The 20,421-nt window shown below is 34.0% G+C and overlaps 1 protein-coding gene across 1 annotated transcript; it reads left to right on the forward strand.

Moving 5' to 3' along the window:
- Positions 1–18,945: 18,945 nt before the first annotated feature.
- On the forward strand, positions 18,946–19,439 carry LOC126778601 (NADH dehydrogenase [ubiquinone] 1 alpha subcomplex assembly factor 2-like). The gene has a single exon (XM_050502289.1). The coding sequence runs from the start codon at positions 18,989–18,991 to the stop codon at positions 19,418–19,420; it is 432 nt and encodes a 143-aa protein (XP_050358246.1). The 5' UTR covers positions 18,946–18,988; the 3' UTR covers positions 19,421–19,439.
- Positions 19,440–20,421: the final 982 nt, after the last annotated feature.

A 20,421-nucleotide genomic window follows, 5' to 3' on the forward strand; every position in this document is an offset into this window, starting at 1 on the left:
ATATATTTATATATTCTTAATTGTGTTTGTATTTACAATAATTTTAAAAGTAGCAAATACAATAAAGCACTACTTAGTTACTAAGTTACTAAGTTTTGAGGTAGTTACATTGTCAAGAGGAAGTGAAATTGGTAAGAGTATAATATAGTACCAATAAATTTCAACAGGTGGCGTTGATTTTTATTATTGTTTCTAAATCGCGTGGCTAGATATTTTGTACATGGTATATATTATTTATGTCAATGTTATTTGTATTAATCTTTATATATTGCCATGTTATAAACGTTGCTTATTGACTGATTGCTTATTTCTCTTTCTGTCATTATTGATTCGACATCTGAAAAAAGAAGATACGGCATTTTTTAACTAATTACTTTCTAAAAAACGTTTATAAGTATGAACGTGATTATCTCTTTCTGTCATTATTGATATGACATTCGAAAGAAGAAGACAGAGCATTTTTTTAACTAATCCAATTCCATCTAAAGCCGTTAATAGATAGTAGGTAGTTAGTGAAATATGGTTTTTATTTCATTCGTCATTTAGCCCAACCAATTCATTGGTAGTAAATGAAGTGGTTTTTACTCTAAGGACTGGCCCTTATGAATACGCCTACTTATAAAACAACGCTTCCATCTATTGAAAATATATTAATTCAGATAATATTAAGGCTTCCGTACAATATCTTTGATATCGTAAAAGATAAACTGAGCAATTTGAGATGTAATAACATTCATCCTTTTTATACCTATAAGACCGCCGATTGAAATATCAAAGCTAATATCTATAAAATTGAAAGATACATTTTTTTTACTTGAAAATTTAAATGTTACATTATTTAAGTTTAGACTTTCTATTTAATAGGCTTGTTCATGTTTAATTTTAAGTTATTGATAGTTTATTTAATATAGGTAGGCGGACAAGCATATAGGCCACCTGATGGTAAGTGGTCACCAACATTGAAATTGTAAGAAATATTAATCATCACTGGCTCACTTACCCTCCAAACCGGAACACAACAATACTAAGTATATAAGTGCTGTTTTTTGGTAGAAATTCTGATGAGTAGGTGGTACCTACCCAGACGAGCTTGTACAGAGCCCTACCACCAGTAAAGAGCTATATTTTAGGAGGATAATATATATTAGTAGTAATAATATATAAAGAAAGTATTGTTTTTGTTAATAATTAATTATATTTTTGCTTGATTTGATTTTCAATGTTTGCCTGTAAATGTCTCATTACTGGGCGAATGTCTCCTCTCCTACAAATACATATGTATTACAATATGAACAACCTACAAAAATAAACTTCGAAAATTCGATTCCGGAACGATCCAATTAAAGCGGATATCGGAAAAATTTACCGGATTAAGTCAGAAAGCGTTGAGGAAATCGTCAAAAAAATTTTCACAAGAAAAATTTTTCACGGGAGCCCTTCATTTGTTAAATTCGCAAGCCTTTTTATGTTAAACATTACGTCCCGATAAATTACCTTCGGGAGCAGTTTCCGTAATTTAGTTGAAAAGTTCAGAAGTGCTACTTTATATCGCCATTGGCGTTGCTACTTCGTGACTTGTGACCTTATAAAATGATAACGTCCCACTTGACGCCCCCTTTTGTTATTTTGTTTTACGATACCAAAATAATAGCCGCTTACTTGAATATTATATTAAAATACTCAGACGTTGATTATTTATTTTATTTATAGATATATTGATTTAAATCAACATTGTAGGGTTTCCGTTAATATCTCACTTACTTTCCTATGAAGTAGAAAAGTTACAGACTGCGTAAGTGTCCCAATGCAGGGCTCTGCTTTTTAGGAAAAGATTTGGAGATACTGCTCCAATGCGGGTTGGTTAATAGACATGCGAAAGATATTTGTATCAATATGCAGGTTTCTTCACGATTTTTACTTTCACCGCTAAACACGAGTTGAATTACAAGCACAATATAGCACATGACATTTTAGTGGTGCTTGCTCGGCTTTGAATCTACGATCTTTCATTGATATAATATATTTCATTGATAAATTTGTTGATTCCATAATCAAGATCGGTGGTTCTCCGCATTCGAACCCACGACCTTAGATCTGCGTGTACTATTTGCATACAATGTTATATAATAACACACATTTGGTGGAGGGCTTTGTGCAGGCCCGTCTTGGTGGATACCACCCACTCATCAGGTATTTTCCTGCCAAACAGCAATATTTAGTATCGTTGTGTTCCAGTTTGAGGAAGAACAATGTGAGGAAACGCACACAAACATCACAGTTCAATTTCTAATACCAATGAGAAAAAATGGATTAGGATATATCCTTAATCTTATCTTGGAGCCGCATCGATAATAAAGTTACTGATTTTATATGAAAAATCCAATTTCAAATGGTAAACAGATATATCCGCCCATAGCCTAGTTATAAACCTGGTAACATACGGTATTTACTGGCAGCGACACAATTTGCCTAAAAACCATTCAAATATACGACGAATTCCTTTCTCTTCTGCTTATGTAATAGGGGTGAAAATAGCGTATAATGTTTCGTGTTTTCATACAAACTTAAGCCGTGGTTGGTATGCATACGGCGCCGTTTTTAATTTCGCAAAACAAACATTAATTTCCTTCGAAGGAGGGCAGTAAGCTTGTACCAGTTTCGTTCCACTTAGAATAGAAAATACAATGTCTACATTACATCGAGTTGTTTTTTTTTCTTCTTTGACATAATGATTTATTTTATTGATTTAATTTTATATAAAAAAAGATTTAAATATTAGTGGGCGAATGGGTTCAGTAGTTAAAACGTAAATCTTAATCGTGGGTTCAAATCCGGATAAGCCTTATTTGTGTCCATAACCTATTTATTACATGTGCATTGCTTATCGACTAATCGATGTGCCATCATGTGGCATGGTGGAATAAGAACTAAGCATTTTCTTTAAAGAGGTCAAGGTAGGCAGGAAGAAGGCTTACTAGCTACTTTACTTAAATATTATAGTATATCAATCACACCCGTAATTTTTTTTTTATCACAAGTCATAAGTCACAGGAACTTATAAAGTAGCGTAAGTAAAAGCGTTCCAATTAATTATATTATAAAATGGATTATAACACATATTTATTAACATTTAATGTCTTAAATGACTATCAAAATTAATAACTAAAACTATTTTCAATTAGAAACTTTACTAATTATTATTACTATTTTATTTTCTAATATTTATAATTAACATAAAATATTATAAAACTAGCTGTCCAACCTGACTACGGTTAAAATAAGGAGTTATTTTTTATATTTATTTGTCAACCGGTCTTTTCGCCCGTACTGCGCTGACGCGTCGTACAACACGTCCTGCGTATTTTTTCACGCGTTTATTTAAAAATCTCGGAATATATCTAAAACTACCGGTTCGGTTTTCAAAATAAAAAAGGCGATATTTATCCACATAAAATACTTATTTACAGATAAAAGATATAAGATGAAGATAAATGCTATGACTATTATACCAAAGGACAGTTGTTGCTATTTTAAACGTAAAAAGATTTATTATGAGTTATCCATAAAAGATAACCGATGTCGGTTACTGACTTTTCTGTAGATATTTTGTAGACCTACTAATCTTTCATACAGCATTTTTTTGTTTGGGTTGGACCGATAATCTTCTATTTTACGTCATTATTAAGTTACCTATTAGGATAGGTACTAATTTTAAGTTTACGCAGGTAATGACCGGTCACGGTTGTTTTGGAGAATACCTGTGTAAGATCGGACGCGAATCGACGGCGATGTGTTACCACTGTGGGGCGAACCGGGACACCGCTCAGCATACGTTGGAAATGTGCCCCGCGTGGAGTGCGGAGAGGGAGATCCTGGTCCTTGAAGTCGGACAAGACCTGTCCCTGCGAGCAATCGTGTCGGCGATGCTTCGCAGGGAATCGGCGTGGAGGGCCGTAGCCTTCTTCTGTGAGACCGTCAGACGCCCGGGGCTTAAAAGATAGGGCATAACCCCTGGGGCCGTGGATGCGTGAGGTGGAGGCCTCACGTCTCCTATTTCAGACGGCCCTGTGGAGGACGGCAGCCGTGATGGCCTCGCGCTGCCGTACGCACTAGCGAGGAGTACGGGGGGGGCGAAATTCGCCCCCTGATGAGAGCTCCGCCGAGCCACGAGTGGAGCAAAGCACGGGAGAGGCCGCGGATGCGTTATATCAACACGATCCCGCAGCCTCTCCGATCCGTGCTGAGGACGGCCATCGCAGTGGTTTTAGTGGGTAAGAATTCCACATAACCCGGTTTCACCCCCATAGGACCCGGGTACCTTGCTGAAGGTTTCCACTGCGAGAAAAAAAAAGGTACTAATTTTAAGTAAGAGTTTATACAGCCTTATGCTTTGCTTTTATGTGTTTAAGCCATCAAAATGGTAATACGTAGCAGAGGCTGAACCGTGATGGAACGAATATAAATAAAATAAATAGATGATTCAAAACTCCATTAGTCCATTACCTAGGACTGCGAAAGTACTGTGTACTCGTTATATTATCTTGACTAAAATATCCGCTAAATACATTAAGAAAAGATTCGTTTCGCTAATGGTGGTAGAATTATCATATGAGACGTAATTTAGAATCATCGTATGTGACGTAATAGCTTATAGGAACGAATTTAAAATCTCGTAACTTAAAGACGAATGGTTGCTAACGTACAAGTATTTCTAGAATAAGACATAGAACAAATTACTGAATTTACGAAAAAAAAATATATTTAGCGCGGACGAAGTAAGAACAAAAAGCTATAATATATATAACAGAATAATAAAATGTTATGAAAATTTATATGTATGTTTATATGCCACGCCAAAATGTTAAGACGTTTAATTGTTCTGAAATGTCTGCGAAGGAAATTTGATAGAGTAACTTTCCTTGTCATATCATGCTTTGTTGAAAGGGCCTTTGCGTGTTTGTACTTACTACGTATTGAATTAATCGTAATTATTTAATAAAATATACTAGCTTTTCGCTGTAATTCTGGATATGTGTATTTTATATTACATTGAAAAACATTCATAACTGGTTTACGCCCACTGTATGGCCCGCATGTTAGGTATAAAGAGTAGCTTATGCCTTTAGGGCTTAAGCTATATAGCTAAATTTAATCAAAATCGGATCAATGGCTATGAAAATTTAACAGACAGACAAAGTTACTGTAGCATTTGTTATATTAGTATACATTATGATGATCTATATCGGCGTGGAGGGCCGTAGCCTCCTTCTGTGAGACCATCATGGTCTAGAAGGAGATGGCGGAGCGGGATCCGTGCTGTTAACGGCCACTTCAGTGGTTTTAATGGGTGAGCCCACATAACCCGGTTCCACCCCCATGGGTTACCTTTATGAAGGTTTCCACTGCGAGAAAAAAAAAAGATTATAATGATCTCCCTCGACGGATATCCACCGCGATGGTTTTTTTTCAAGATACGTTATAGCCAATATGCGCTTGATTTATTTTAGTCCACAAGTGTGTGTGCAAACACAAGTCTTTCAAATTCATATTCCTTTACTCTCATAATTATATGGGATTGGAAATCCGATACGACTGGAAAAAGTTCAGGCGTACAAGTATGACGGACAGTGAAAAAAAACACATACATTTTTATTTGCCCGAACCGAGAATTGAACGTAGGATCTCGCGATCTGTTTTATAAGCCAACAAAGTTAATACTCTAGGCATGTTATATAATAAAAAATATAGAGATGATAAAAACAATTAATTTGAAATTGAAAGGTTTGAATTGTAAATTTAATTAATCTTGTTATTCAAAAATGCTTATAACTTCGAGTGAAGTATACTATGATATTGTGAAGTGTATTATTGTATTTAATCAAAAAATATGCAGCATACTAATTATATAACTTAGAAGCAACAAATCTTCATATTTAGATAAGCTAACAAAGTTTCCACATTAAAATAATAAAACTATTATTTGATTGAATGAACAAATGAACAAAATCTGTTTGAAAGTTTTAAGCTAATATTAAACATCAAGGTGCCTAATGTAAGCAATGCTACATAAAGCAATACTAATGTATGTTAGTGGTAACTTCCAAAACCAAATGGAATCCTTATTTATCGTCTCTAACAAGAAGACACTTCACTATACGTGGTTTGGAAATTTAGACAGGTTCAACCTAATTCGTATATTCTTTTATTATTTTATTATGCCTATAATATAAACATGTATACTATAACACTTCTACAAAGGTAATCAAGTACAGCTAATTTCTTCATTTTGGACGGTATTGTTATTATTATTATAAATAAAATACGAATTATTAACAATAGTTTCAGATATTAATAATGAACAAAACAGGACAAATATTAATAAAGAAGACGATATAATAAAAAATGTTACAAATTAAATAAATAATATCCCGAAAAGGAAGTATATCTCTTGCATTTAAGTACTGGGTTGAATGTGAAAAAATGTAAAAAAAATAATTTATTTTAAAGTTTTGCATAAAAGACCAGACCTAAAATGTACGTATAAAACAAAAACACTATACAGCAGGAACAACATTACCTAAAAATACAGCTTATTAGAGTACTAATAAATATATAAATAGGAACGACTGCTGCAAACCTGAGCGACGAGAACGGTAAAGTTAGTGCGAAGTGTTTCTTTTCTAACGCTTTTCTTGTACTTGATTGATTGGTACGATCTATGGAAAACAGCGTTTTTTTAATAATAATCTAAAATCAATATGGTATTGAAAACTATATAGGCAATATTTGTTTATAGATATGTTTATAGTGTAGGTAGTCAGACGAGCATATGGGCTACCAGATGGTAAGCGGTCACCAACGCCCATAGGCATTGATTTTATAAGAAATGTTAACCATCGCTTATGCTACCAATACGCCACCAACCTTGGGAACTAAGATGTTATGTCCCTTGTTCCTGTAATTACACTGGCTCACTCACTGGTGGTGGTAGAATATCTAGTGAGTGAGCTTGCACTAAGCCCACCAGTAAGTTTTAATTTTTAATTTTCGTTTACTTGTACAATCAAATTATTAATTTTTCGGACAGTTCTCAAGGCTGATCTTGCCTCCAGGAGATACTAAAGTACACAAATTATCCTAACATAACTAGTCTTAATTGGTAATAATTATATTTCAGAGATAACCATTAAAATTGAAAGGTTCAAAATGCGAAGTAAATAATATAGATTAAAAAAATAAATAAAAAAATTGGACTACAAATAAAATATTACAAACCTCTGTTAGTTCGTCTTAGATTTCAGGAAACCTGCGAACTTGTTGCGATAAAAAACTTAATTCGAGAAATAAATTCTTAACATTACTGTTTGTACGGAAACTTCGAAAATAAATATTAAAAAATTTGCACTAACAGAATTGACTTGCATTTCGCAATAATAAAAGGGTTATTAAAAAGGTTCAAAATGAGTTAGCCTAGTATTCATTTGTTTGACAGGAGTTAATCGATTGAGCAATCAAGCGAGAGATTTCATGGTAGACTACGGATCGTGGTCGAAATATCTTGGAAACTTTGGCTACGTCTATGCTTATTAACGTCCCTTTGTAATGCATGTCTCGCTTCATAAATTACATAAACGACAGAAAAGGGTATAAGAAACTTTATTAAAGTTATTCGTTTCTGAAAGAACTTATATATTTTTTAATGTTTTAATATGCTTGAGCTTGACCACACACCGGATAGTAAGTTATATTAAAATAGTACTACTACTACAACTAATACTAGTGACAGGACTTTGTCCGTCTGGGTATCAGTTATTAACTAATTATTCTATCGTCAAATTTATTGATTTTTTTTTTATAGAATAGGAAGGTGGACGAGCATATGGGCCACCTGATGGTAAGTGGTCACCAAACGCCCTTAGACATTGGCATTGTAAGAAATGTCAACCATCGCTTATAACCAATGCGCCACCAACCTTGGGAACTAAGATTTTATGTCCCTTGTGCCTGTAATTACACTGACTCACTCACCCTTCAAACCGGAATACAACAATATCAAGTATTGCTGTTTTGCGGTAGAATATCTGATGAGTGGGTGGTACCTACCCAGACGAGCTTGCACAAAGCCCTAGCCCACCAGTAAGTTTTATTCACTGTGGTACTGTTCCAATTTCAGTAGTTAATGAGCTAGTTAAAAGCCCGAGGCTAATAATCTTATAATATATATATATATATATATATATATATATATATATATATATATATATATATATATATATATCTTCTAAAGTTGGTAGCCCAGTGAAGCTAGCCCAGGTGAAGCTTCTTAAAATAAAATTATTTTTAAATGTTGATGTGGTTTAAGTTGAAACATAATTCTAAATTCACAGCATGCAACGCATTAGTCTTCTCTTTATAACAAAATATACAATACAATACAAATGCAATATCGCTGATCTTATTATATTATTTCAAATTCGCACGTAGGACCGTAGATTTACTAAACATCCTGTTTCGTGGTCTCTCACAGCGGTTGCGGACGCTCTTAACGTGGCAGATCCTTAAATTGATTGAATTTTCATTCCATAATAACACAAATTCAATTGCCCTCTATCATAAAAGATTCTAACAATAAAAGTAAATACGAACAAATATAAAAGCGAAATAAAATAAACGTATTGGAATGGTCACGGTTGTGACTAAAATTTAGGCATATGTTCAAATTGCAAGGGATTATATACTTGCTAAGTGCCTAGTCCCAGCCTTTTGCCGATCCCAAATACGTACATTACCGTAGGTATGATAATATAACGGCGCCCTCACCCGCAATTCAATTATTTTTTACGATCAGGTGGAACAATATGGCTGTCAGATAAACGCTGGCCAGTTTTCGAAACATTTGTTTGATAAAAACATCATTTAATATCAAGCTAAATTGATTCTTCCGAACATAAACAGAAGGGACTTTTACGCGTAAACATGTAACGTACATATGAGCGAAGTGGAGAGGGTATAGTTTAAAAATTTCAGACATTCTTATGTTACATATTTTATTAAATCCAATTTAACCGCTTCGCTGGTCAAAAGGTCAGATATATTTATTCAATTAGTGCAAATGACGTGGAAATGACAACATTGTTTTAAGGAAATTTTATCAAAACCATCCTGTTGGGTAAAAATACTTTTATTTTGTATGTACGCCAATGTAATTATAGTATATATTAAATATAAATTAAAGTTTTACTATTGAAATGATTAGAAGTGTGTTTATGAGGATCATATTGTATAATTGGGAAGTCAGACTAAATTGACTGTTTCGTTGGTCTAGTGGCTAAATACAAGCCAAAAGTTTCCAACCCCAGGTCGGTGTTGATAGTTTCTGTCGAAAAAATCTCAGTCTCCCTTGAGAGTGGCCACCGTACCAGAAATCTGTCAGGATGATATCAATTAGCAAGACCTCCTCATATGACGTGACAAATAAGCACCTAAAAATATTTTATTCCACGGCTATCAAATATATTAGGCAAAAAAAAATATTGCGGTTATTTCCTGGTTTCAACTTAAATTACTCAGTTAAGACCCAAATGTTCAACCATTTAATCAAGTCCAATGTTCATCTCGATTATATCATTATAGATAAGAAAAAAAATGGAGTAAATATTCTCATATAACGTTTTTCTCAATTAATAAAATTCTACAAAAAAATGTTATATATATTTTGTATTTTAAATATTATAGAATAAAAAAGTAACGGCTAATTCGTTTCCATACCACATTCTAAGCACAAGTTCAGGTTCACTTGAAACTTCACGTTTCCCTCCAAGCTTCACTTTAACAGCAAAGTGATAATTCAAAAGTGGTTTAAAGTCTAGTTGCTACTTGAATCAAGTATTTGATTTGATTGCTTTTTTATATATAATAAATTATGGTACGTATATTTTTATATATAATAAAGTATGGCATGGTGGTACCTTATAGTAAGTGATCACCATCGCCGATAGACAAAATATTAAACATCCCTTACATCGCCAATGCGCCACCAACCTTGAGAACTAAGATGTTATGCTACTTCCGTTTTAGTTACTCACCCTTCAAACCGGAACACAACAATTGCTATTGCTATTTGGTGATAGAACATGTGATGAATGGGTGGCAGACCAGACCAGACCGGCGACCCAGACGGCGGACAAAACCGCCGATTTCATTTTAACTTCGTTTTAATTTTAATTTGAAATAACAATGCACTCTGTGGCATCGTAATGAATATTGAGTCTTTTACTATAATTGAAATTTAATATATGAATCACGTGTTAATAATAACAAAAAAAATGTTTTTAATAACTAAATAATAGCAAAGCGAATAGAGTGGGCTCAGATGCGTTTCCTATATTTGGACTTGGCTTAATACAATTAATATACGTTGTAGCAATGCTCTCTTTTGTTCCAATATACTACTATGACCAGTTTATACAACAAGGATCCATTGAATGAAATAATCAAATCAAATAATTCTTAATTTAAATAGTCTTATAAGGCATTAAAGGGTACTTTTGAATCGCCATGTTACGGTATCGAATTGAATGTAAAGCTACCACCGGTTCAGAATGCAGAATTGATCCAGATTTAATATATATTAATAACGTATGTGTAAATGTATAAAAAATGTTATTATATAAAGTAACAGTCAGTGAATGTTCCACTACTGGGCTAAGGCCTTCTTTCCCTTTTTGAGGAGATGGCTTGGAGCTTATTCCACCACGCTGCTCCAATGCGGGTTGGTGGAATACACATGTGGTAGAATTTCAGTGAAATTAGACACATGCAAGTTTCCTCATGATGTTTTCCTTCACCGTCAAGCACGAGATGAATTATAACCACAAATTAAGCACGTGAAAATTCAGTGGTGCTTGCCAAGGTTTGAAACCACGATCATCGGTTAAGATGTGTATCTGTTATTATATAGAAAGTATAATTATAAAAAAAATGAATTTTCCAGGTCAAATTTTAGTACGACGTTACTTTATATAATGATTGTATAAAACATTTTTGTCACAAACATTTCTATTTTTATTAATGGTTTTATTTTTATGTTTGTATTAAGTTTGATAGTGTTATTGAATTTTTAGAACGACGACGTTGCTACCTGTTAAAAAAAACTCCTAGTTTATTTTTAGAATGTCCATACACTTCTCAATGGATAGACGATGATGTACGATATTTCACGAAAAAAGCACCAATCCGTGTCTAGCAGTCAAAAAACAATAGACTGGTTCTTTACAGCATACAGCGATCCCCGACGGCTAGTGTGAACAATGTAATCAATTCTGTTTGCGTTTATTAGAGCGTTGCTTCGTTCCAATGTTTTTCAGACGATCAAAAGCAAAGTGAAAAAGTGCTCGATAAATTGAGATTTTTTTTATTGAAAAACTATCATGTCGAATACAAAGCAAACGTTTTTTACTTTTGCCATTTTGAAAATGATAACCGATTTTTGGTTTCAATATTCCACCAAACACCTTATTTTTGTTTCTGTTCTTTATCTGTATAATATAGGCAGGCGGACGGGCCGATGGGCCACATGATGGTAAGTGGTCACTTCTGTGCATTGATTTTAATACACTCATTTTACCAGACGGAACAAAACAATACTAAGATTTGCTGTTTAACGGTAGAACCTACCCACACGGGCTTGCACAAAAGCGTTACCACCAAGTATTGTTGGTATTTTTATGGACGTGACGGAATTTTGTTAGCCGGAATTATGTTTTATTGTATTTACATTTTCTTAATTATCCTCCGGGACAGTTGAAATTTCAGTATAGAATATCAAATGCTTAATTTATTTCTATAATCCATCTTGTGCTCGTTGAAGGAAAACCTGCATATGACAGATGAAATTCTACTATTTCACTGCTTCATTAATATAGCCTCGACAGCGTCGTTGGTCTCGTGGCTAGATATAAGGCTCGCAGATCCCGAGACTCTGGTTTCAAACGCCAAGTCGGGATAAAAAGGTATGAAATTTATCTATCGGAGAATTTCGGTAGCAGGAGTCTGGAAGTTGGAAGTGCCTCGGAAAGCACGCTTTTGGTCCTACGGTTGTGTTAGATTTACCGTCCTACCGGATTATGTGAGTAGGGAATAGAGAGTCCATGTTTGCACACACTTGTGCACTTTAATATAACTTGGCAGTTGGCTAATCATACTTGAGATTTGCCGTCGAAATCGGTCAGGAAGACATCATCAGAGTAACCTGTATACTTGTCTCGAATGAGAATTTAACTAACAATCATTTCCGTAATAAAATGATTTATTTAAGAACAAGTTAATATCACGCTTGTTAATTTAATTGGTAATATAAAAGAATTATTTCCTAATCGATTCCTAGAAGCAATTAAATACTTTGTTTGCTCAAATCTTTACAATCTTGAATTTTCGGCTGTAAAAACTTCGATTAATTTAACTTCATTAGTCGATTGTAAATCGCATTCAACTACTGAAGTTAGGTCGTAAATCGAATGGACGAATCGTAAATTTTGTCGTAAATTCAAATCGATACGGAGTTAGACATTCGCGTTCCTTTGGATATATTTTTAAACGAAAAGTGCCTCTGACTTCATTCGCTTAGATTTTGGATAGTTTTTTAACAGACCCCCGGGGACTCCTTACAATTCCCAGGATAAATAGTTTTCTATATATTAAATTATGGAGAAAAATGGGTCAGACAGCAAGCATAGAATAAATCATAGTCAAATATTATTTGTCTTGAATAATGCAAAAGTAATAAAGTTTATATTGATTTTAATTATTAAATTTAAATAAAAAATTGCAGATGTGACACACACTCACATTAACGACATTGCAAAAATTAATCACTAGACACGGACAAGTGATTTAGCGTAAACATACACATCGAAACAAGAATTTCGAAGCTGCAGTGACGGAAGCTTTACTAGATTGACGTAACACTTCGAGCGAGACACGCAAGGGTTGAAAAATTATCTTCCAGTGTCGCAAAAATTTAAAATTATTTTTATAATTTAATACATCCTTAAAGTATGTATAAACATACAAAAAAATCGATATATTTTTAATGTTTATCCCGAACTTCTCGTAAAGCCTTATTTTAAGCCGGCCAACTTATAAGCCGAGATGGCCTAGTGGTTAGAACGCGTGAATCTTAACCGATGATCGTGGGTTCAAACCCGGGCAAGCACCACTGAATTTTCATGTGCTTAATTTGTGTTTATAATTCATCTCGTGCTTGTCGGTGAAGGAAAACATTGTGAGGAAACCTGCATGTGTCTAATTTCATTGAAATTATGCCACATGTGTATTCTACCAACCCGCATTGGAGCAGCGTGGTGGAATAAGCTCCAAACCTTCTCCTCAAAAGGGAGAGGAGGCCTTAGCCCAGCAGTGGGACATTAAGAGGCTGTTACTGTTACTGTACTGTTACTTATATTGCGCGTATATAAAGTTACAACCATTCAAATATGCCACTGCTAGGCAATCGTCTCTTTATATTTTAAGGAAAAAGTTTGAAGCTATTTAACAATTCTGCTACAATATGAATTGGTATATAGTAAACACATAAATATCAAAATTATAATCGTAATTAATTTAGGTTATTTTAAGATTCGATTTTATTCTTTCGAATTAACATACAAAACAAAACACGAACTAATTGCAAGCTACCCTCAAATACGATTATTAAATATTAAACGAAGTCTTTATTTCTTTAACCATAAAGGCTGAATTAGTACAAACATCTGCGGTTAAGCAAATGTTGGACAATCCATTGACCGGACTCGCTCAAACACGTTGTTTCCGTATTGCATTGTTAGCACATCCGCCGACGGTCACTGTTTGAGGACATTCTACACAAGTATACATCGCAATTACATCATCAGCGTTTATAACTTATATACTATGTTAATATTATATACTTGAAATAAATACAATTGTTTTATTTTCCTGTTCATTTCCCACGGCTGGGCTAAAGTCTCATTTGAGAAGGCTTGGTGCATATTCCATTACGCTATACTCATAAAAGAGTTTTTCTTCACCACCGAGCATAAAATGAATTATAAAAAAAATTAAGCAGTTGAAAATTCATTCGTTGGTGATCGGGTTTTGTATTCTAAATACTGAACCATCTCGGCTTTTTTTATTTTACTTATAAATTTAATAACATATCTATATATAATTTAAGTAAATTTAATAAATTTTTTTGTACATAGTATTTATTTGTTTAGTAATATTACTTAATATGAGACTGTATTTTTTTAGATCATATACATTTGTCTATAAATTCAAGCGCGATTCTCGTCTGAGTGCCTCAAAGGTGATCTCTTATTCGGATAAGCACGCTTTTATATACATTTATAATTTATTCAAGTTTACTTCTTGTATGATCATTTTTTTTATAATAGGGAGATTCACTAAAACTTATTTTTTTAAAAGGATGTATTGTATTGTTTCGTATTAATGGCCCACTGTTTCGTATTAATGGCCAGTAACATTATATTATATTACCTAAATAAAGGATTGCTTACTTTAACCCATTCATGTATCCATAAGTTTAATTTTAGAAGATTTTAATAATTTTCAAATACTTATTACATACAATATACATGTATAGTTTTGAAATTAAATGGTTCTTTTCTTTACATAACTATGCAAAGATATAACTGTTTGCTTTGTTATAAGGAACATTTTCAGTACTAATATTCCTATTTAACCCCCTCCCCTAATTAAACGTAAATTTTTCTGTTAGGAGTGGGAACTGCAATAACTCTAAGGATCAACCTCCGACTAAACGTTTAGTCAAATAATAAATGTGTGTTAAGGTAATAGTTTTTTAAAGCAAGTGAAAATGAAAAGCGCAGGTTCTTAAACAATATTATGTATGTTATATATTATGTATATTATGTATACTGAAACAAATTTCGAAACGCGCTGCTTTAAAAAAAGTTTCAAAATGTATTAGTAAATATTTTCACGCTTATCACTACAAATTATAAAACAAAGCCCCACGCGATTAACTCAAAAATTACCGAAACGATTTTCATATAGTTTTCACCGCGTAAACCAATAAAAAACATATATCATGTTATATTATTAGGATTATTTTCAGAAGGTACGTGGCCTAGCGGCGCGACGTGATTACGGGATGGTCATCGTGGTGGGGACTAGCCCTGCCGAGCTCATCGGCTGGCCATGCTGGCGTTCCTCACTTTTGCTTGTACACACTGAGGCAAGGTAATCCTGTCAGACATGGCAGTGTTTAGATAAATCTATCCATACGGATTTGTATTTTTTTTTATAGAGTAGGAAGGCGGACGAGTATATGGACCACCTGATGGTAAGTGGTCAACAACGCCCTTAGACATTGGCAGTGTAAGAAATGTCAACCATCGCTTACATAGGCAATGCGCCACCAACCTTGGGAACTAAGATTTTATGTCCCTTGTGCCTGTAATTACACTGGCTCACTTTTGCCGTAGAATATCTGATGAGTGGGTGATACCTACCCAGACGAGCTTGCACAAAGCCCTACTACCAGTAAATTAAGTAATTTTTGTTCTCTAAGCGCTCGCAACACCCTGTACAGTTGTACATATTACAAGACGCGAGGTCTCTGTGAATGGTAATTTGTACCGATGATAAATGCTTTAATGAATGAATTACTTGAAATGTGATGTATGAATTAGTCGATGTTACTGACTGCTAACGACATAGGCTCATAACTTGGTTATAAATTTCAGGTGAAACTGCTGGGCAACTGAGTTTTAATGTTCAAGATGCTGCACCACACTCCAAAAGCTAAACAAGGCTAAGCTGAACGAACGCCATCGAGGACGACGCCCTGTCAGGAAAGGCCGTGTTAGGGATATTTTCCGAAGGGGCGCGGCCTAACGGCTCGACTTAATCACGCGATGGTCGTCGTGGTGGGGACTGACCCTGCCGAGCCAGGCTGGTGCTACTCACTTCTGCTTGGACTTTTGGTTGCGGCGGATACCTCATAAATAATATTTCAGTTGCTCAGTTTTGTTTTTTTTTTTTAATTTTTTACGTATCTTCGAAATCAATCTCAAAACCATGGACATATTTTTTCAATTATTCTATTTAACAAAATATATTATTCTATTAAACAAAAACTAATAGCTTAATATGATTCATTTTTTTTAAATAACGTAAAGAAAAGAATGAAATATATAATTATGTAAACTTTTCAACGATAAAACTCTTTGGAGTTAATAAGATTCAACGTAAGATAGTAAGTGTAAAAACGAAACGTTAAGATTATGCAAGTTTAGAATAACAGCAGATAAGGCATAGCGTACATTATTATAGGCGCCTCGTTTTTCTTGATAATAACGAGAAAAAAATGGTGTTTGATTCTTCTACAGTCGAATCCGTTTAAGGGGTGTGTCCAGTTCAATCCAATCGTGAGGTAACGAGATCCTTATTCCCAATGAAGTATTTTTTTTGTGTTCAATCCCAATTGAAAAGATGTGTGTGATTAATTTTTTTTTTTAAATATTATACCTATAAAACTAATTTAGTTGCTCTTTATATACTCATTTTTATGTGCTATTGTGACAGACGCATTTCGTAGGTTTGGTCTTCTCTTATCAGCTTAGAGTTTGATGTGCCTGCATGATTTTATTTCGTGACAGCATCACAATCTAAATTTTTGCATTGCTATTTTTTTGCCTTAATATTATTTTGGGTCAGTTGCCTTCTTTATATTATATGCAATTAGAGGACGGTTATATTGTTATTCATTTCTAAAATATTATAAGTAACTGTAAAAATTCCACTGCTGGACCAGCAGTGAGAGGAAGGATGGGATCTAGCTCCATTTCAGTGGTGCTAATTCGAGTTATACCCACAACCTTCAATAAAGGTTCACGTGGTCTAAACACTGGATTATCTTAGTTTTTCCTTTATCGTCTTCAGTTATCATTAAAAAATAAAATAAATAACAATATTTGATTACAATTTGCAACAGTATAACTGACGCAATCCCGCGCAATGTTTGCGTTCAATCACAGCTGTGCATGTGTGGATACCACGAGTAAGGATCAGATTGCTGACCAGAATAATAGAAGGGATACTACGACAAACACGCTGTACATTAATAGAGTTTCTATGTGCGTAACGCGGAATTACACTTTAAGAAATCATACATGATATTTACATATTTCATATTATATTTAAACACAATAAAGTTAATAATGCTTCATTAAATATAAATCTATCTGGTTCAACCATGGATTTAAAGATAATAAGCCAAATAGATTCTGGGGTTGATCATAGGTTACTTCTAAGATAACTCCTTCATCAACGATATAATCTATTTTTGATCATATTCGATTATAATTTTTATTCAAACAGAAAATTATAGGGAAAAAATTTCATATGTAAAATATTTTCAACTTACTACTACTTACTACACAAAGATTCAGGTTTTATGTCAAGATTCCAGTGTTCTACCCATTGGGCTGACTCGGCTTTCTAAAAAATAACTTAATACTCAACTTCACACAAAATGACTCGTATATAAAGATTATCAATATTTATATATTTTAAATTGGAGGAGTTTTTATCGTTTTATATATTTTTCTCTTGTTATTATATCGTTTATTTAGGGCATAACTATTAAATTTCCACGAAAAATTTTGCTAATTTATTTTTATTACTTTAAATATTTCTCCTACATATGGATAATAATCGCTTTTTTTTTACTTAAAACATCTCTTTAGTTTTCCAACCATTTCTAATTCCAGCAATAGTATGTACTAACCCTTATAACGATATTGTGAGGGAAGCAATCTTGTGCTGTTTACGTTCAATCTCAACCAAGTCTGGCCGCAGCTTTTGTTATGATAACATAAATGTATTTCTATCGCATGATTAAGATTCTGTATTACTTCAGCTCTTTCGAATGCTTATTAATTTCATTGATTGTCTTTGAGTTTATTTGTATTTATATATTAAAGAATTTGATTTTGTCGGATCTTTGCAGCATAATAAGTATGTAAATAAATGTCCATTCATAAGGTGGCTATTCCGTAACAGCCTGTGTGTGAATGTCCCACTGCTGGGCTAAAGGCCTCCTCTCCTCTTTTTGAGGAGAAGGTTTGGAGCTTATTCCACCACGCTGCTCCACGCTGCTCCACGCTGCGGGTTGGTAGAATTCACATGTGGCAGAATTTCAGTGAAATTAGACACATGCAGGTTTCCTCACGATGTTTTCCTTCACCGTAAAGCACGAGATGAATTATAATCACAAATTAAGCACATGAAAATTCAGTGGTGCTTGCCCGGGTTGAACCCACGATCATCGGTTAAGATTCACGCGTTCTTACCACAGGGCCATCTCGGCTTACCAGGTGGCTATTAGTCCATTTAAAATGAAATAGAACAAGATAAAAAAACAATGCTTTTGCAAATTATAATTGAAGACTTTGTTTTTTTGGAGTTATCTGTACACGAGACAATATCTAACCTACATTAGAGTTATCCGCGATCAGTGTTCAATACAACATTTTATCCTTTACCGATCCTAACGCGCGAGCAAAGCCGCGGGCAAAAGTTAGTTAAACGTTATTTACGTAATATGTAGTTTTTTTTAATAAGCCATAACTACCCTTTACTGTATACTTTTTCATCCGAATTCTTCTCACTATCTTAAACACCGTTTTGAATTCCTTAAGGACTCGCACGGCCGCACTCCACAATCTGACGATAATCTAATTCTTAAAATTCCTTCTCACTCTTCTTTTTATACCAATTCTTTCTCTGTCCAAGCAGTTCTCCTGTGGAATTCTTTACCACTCCACTTAAGACGATCTCAAACTATTAACACATTTAAAATCCAACTCAAGGCGTATTATTTATCTTTATAATTATGAGTGTGCAAAATTGTCTATTAAATGTTAAACGTCTGTTATGAACATAATTATAAAAACGCAAAACAATGGCTGAACATAGACACACTTGGAGAATAGTTATCAGAAATTTTATAAATTCCCTTAAACCAAGGCAAATCCAAGAAAAGAATATAGGGAAGGATTATATTGGAAATGTATATTATGAAATCCCTGCAGATCCAAGTAAAGGAAAGAGGAAGCCTTCACGTCACCCACCGAAGGGCTTAGATTTTCAAGACCCATTACCTGCGGAGTGGGAAGCATGGATAAGAATGAGAAGAATGGAGCCACCTACAGAAGAAGAAATAGCCAAGAATCTTGCCATTACAGAAATGAAGAAGATAAACGCTGCAAAGATTGAAAAACAAAGGTTGCTAAATGGCGGTTCTCTACCAGAACCAGTAGAAAAAGGTCATGAGTCATTTCCATCTTATTCAGAATATACTCCAGGGGATCCAACTAACAAATATAGAAATTGAGCCATGAACATAAAATGTAGTATTTATTTATTGTAAATAATAATAGTTATTGCTAATAAAATTATCAGGGAGTGTTGTTTTATTATCTGCCGCACTTTATTGCTATTTATTATTATAATTATCATAATTACATATTTTTTTATATATATATTATACATATATATATTATTTTTTTATATTATACATATATAATATATAAAAAAACTACCCTAAAAAATATATTACAAACGAATACAGACAGAGATTTACTAGGTCTCTGTTATCATTGAGCACCGTGCGTCTCCGACATACTCAATCATACAAGTGGTCACATCGCCAATGCACCACCAACCTTGGCAACGAGGATTTTATGTCCCTTGTGCCTATAGTTACACTGGTTCACTCACCCTTCAAACTGGAATGCAACAGTACTAACTATTGCTGTTTAGCGATAAAATTTATGATGAAAGACTGGTACCTAGTTAGTCGTTGCAAACGCCCTAGTTACTTATGTCTTTAGTTCCGTACCGAAACAGCTTGTGAATGTCAATGAATGCTTTCTCGGCCATGTTTTTAATTATAAAAAGTATTTTCGATATTTAAACAAAGTTCGCTTTAATTTTGCCGCTTTTAAAAGTTATTTTATATAAAATAGTTACCGAACATGATTAAAGGAGGACAGAGAACAATTAATAATAATTTTGTAATGAGCAAAGATTGAGAAGACATGAAGATTTCTGTAATACATATTAGTATTTACTGGTGGTAGGGCTTTGTGCAAGCCCGTCTGGGTAGGTACCACCCACTCATCAGATATTCTACCGCAAAACAGCAATACTTGATATTGTTGTGTTCCGGTTTGAAGGGTGAGTGAGCCAGTGTAATTACAGGCACAAGGGACATAAAATCTTAGTTCCCAAGGTTAGTGGCGCATTGGCTATAAGCGATGGTTGACATTTCTTACAATGCCAATGTCTAAGGGCGTTTGGTGACCACTTACCATCAGGTGGCCCATATGCTCG

This window comes from Nymphalis io, chromosome 26 (assembly GCF_905147045.1).
Source record: "Nymphalis io chromosome 26, ilAglIoxx1.1, whole genome shotgun sequence".
Taxonomy (NCBI): Eukaryota; Metazoa; Arthropoda; class Insecta; order Lepidoptera; family Nymphalidae; genus Nymphalis; species Nymphalis io.

Excerpts from the sequence above, each read along its gene's own strand:
- LOC126778601 (XM_050502289.1), top strand. The coding sequence starts at position 18,989 with ATGGCTGAACATAGACACACTTGGAGAATAGTTATCAGAAATTTTATA.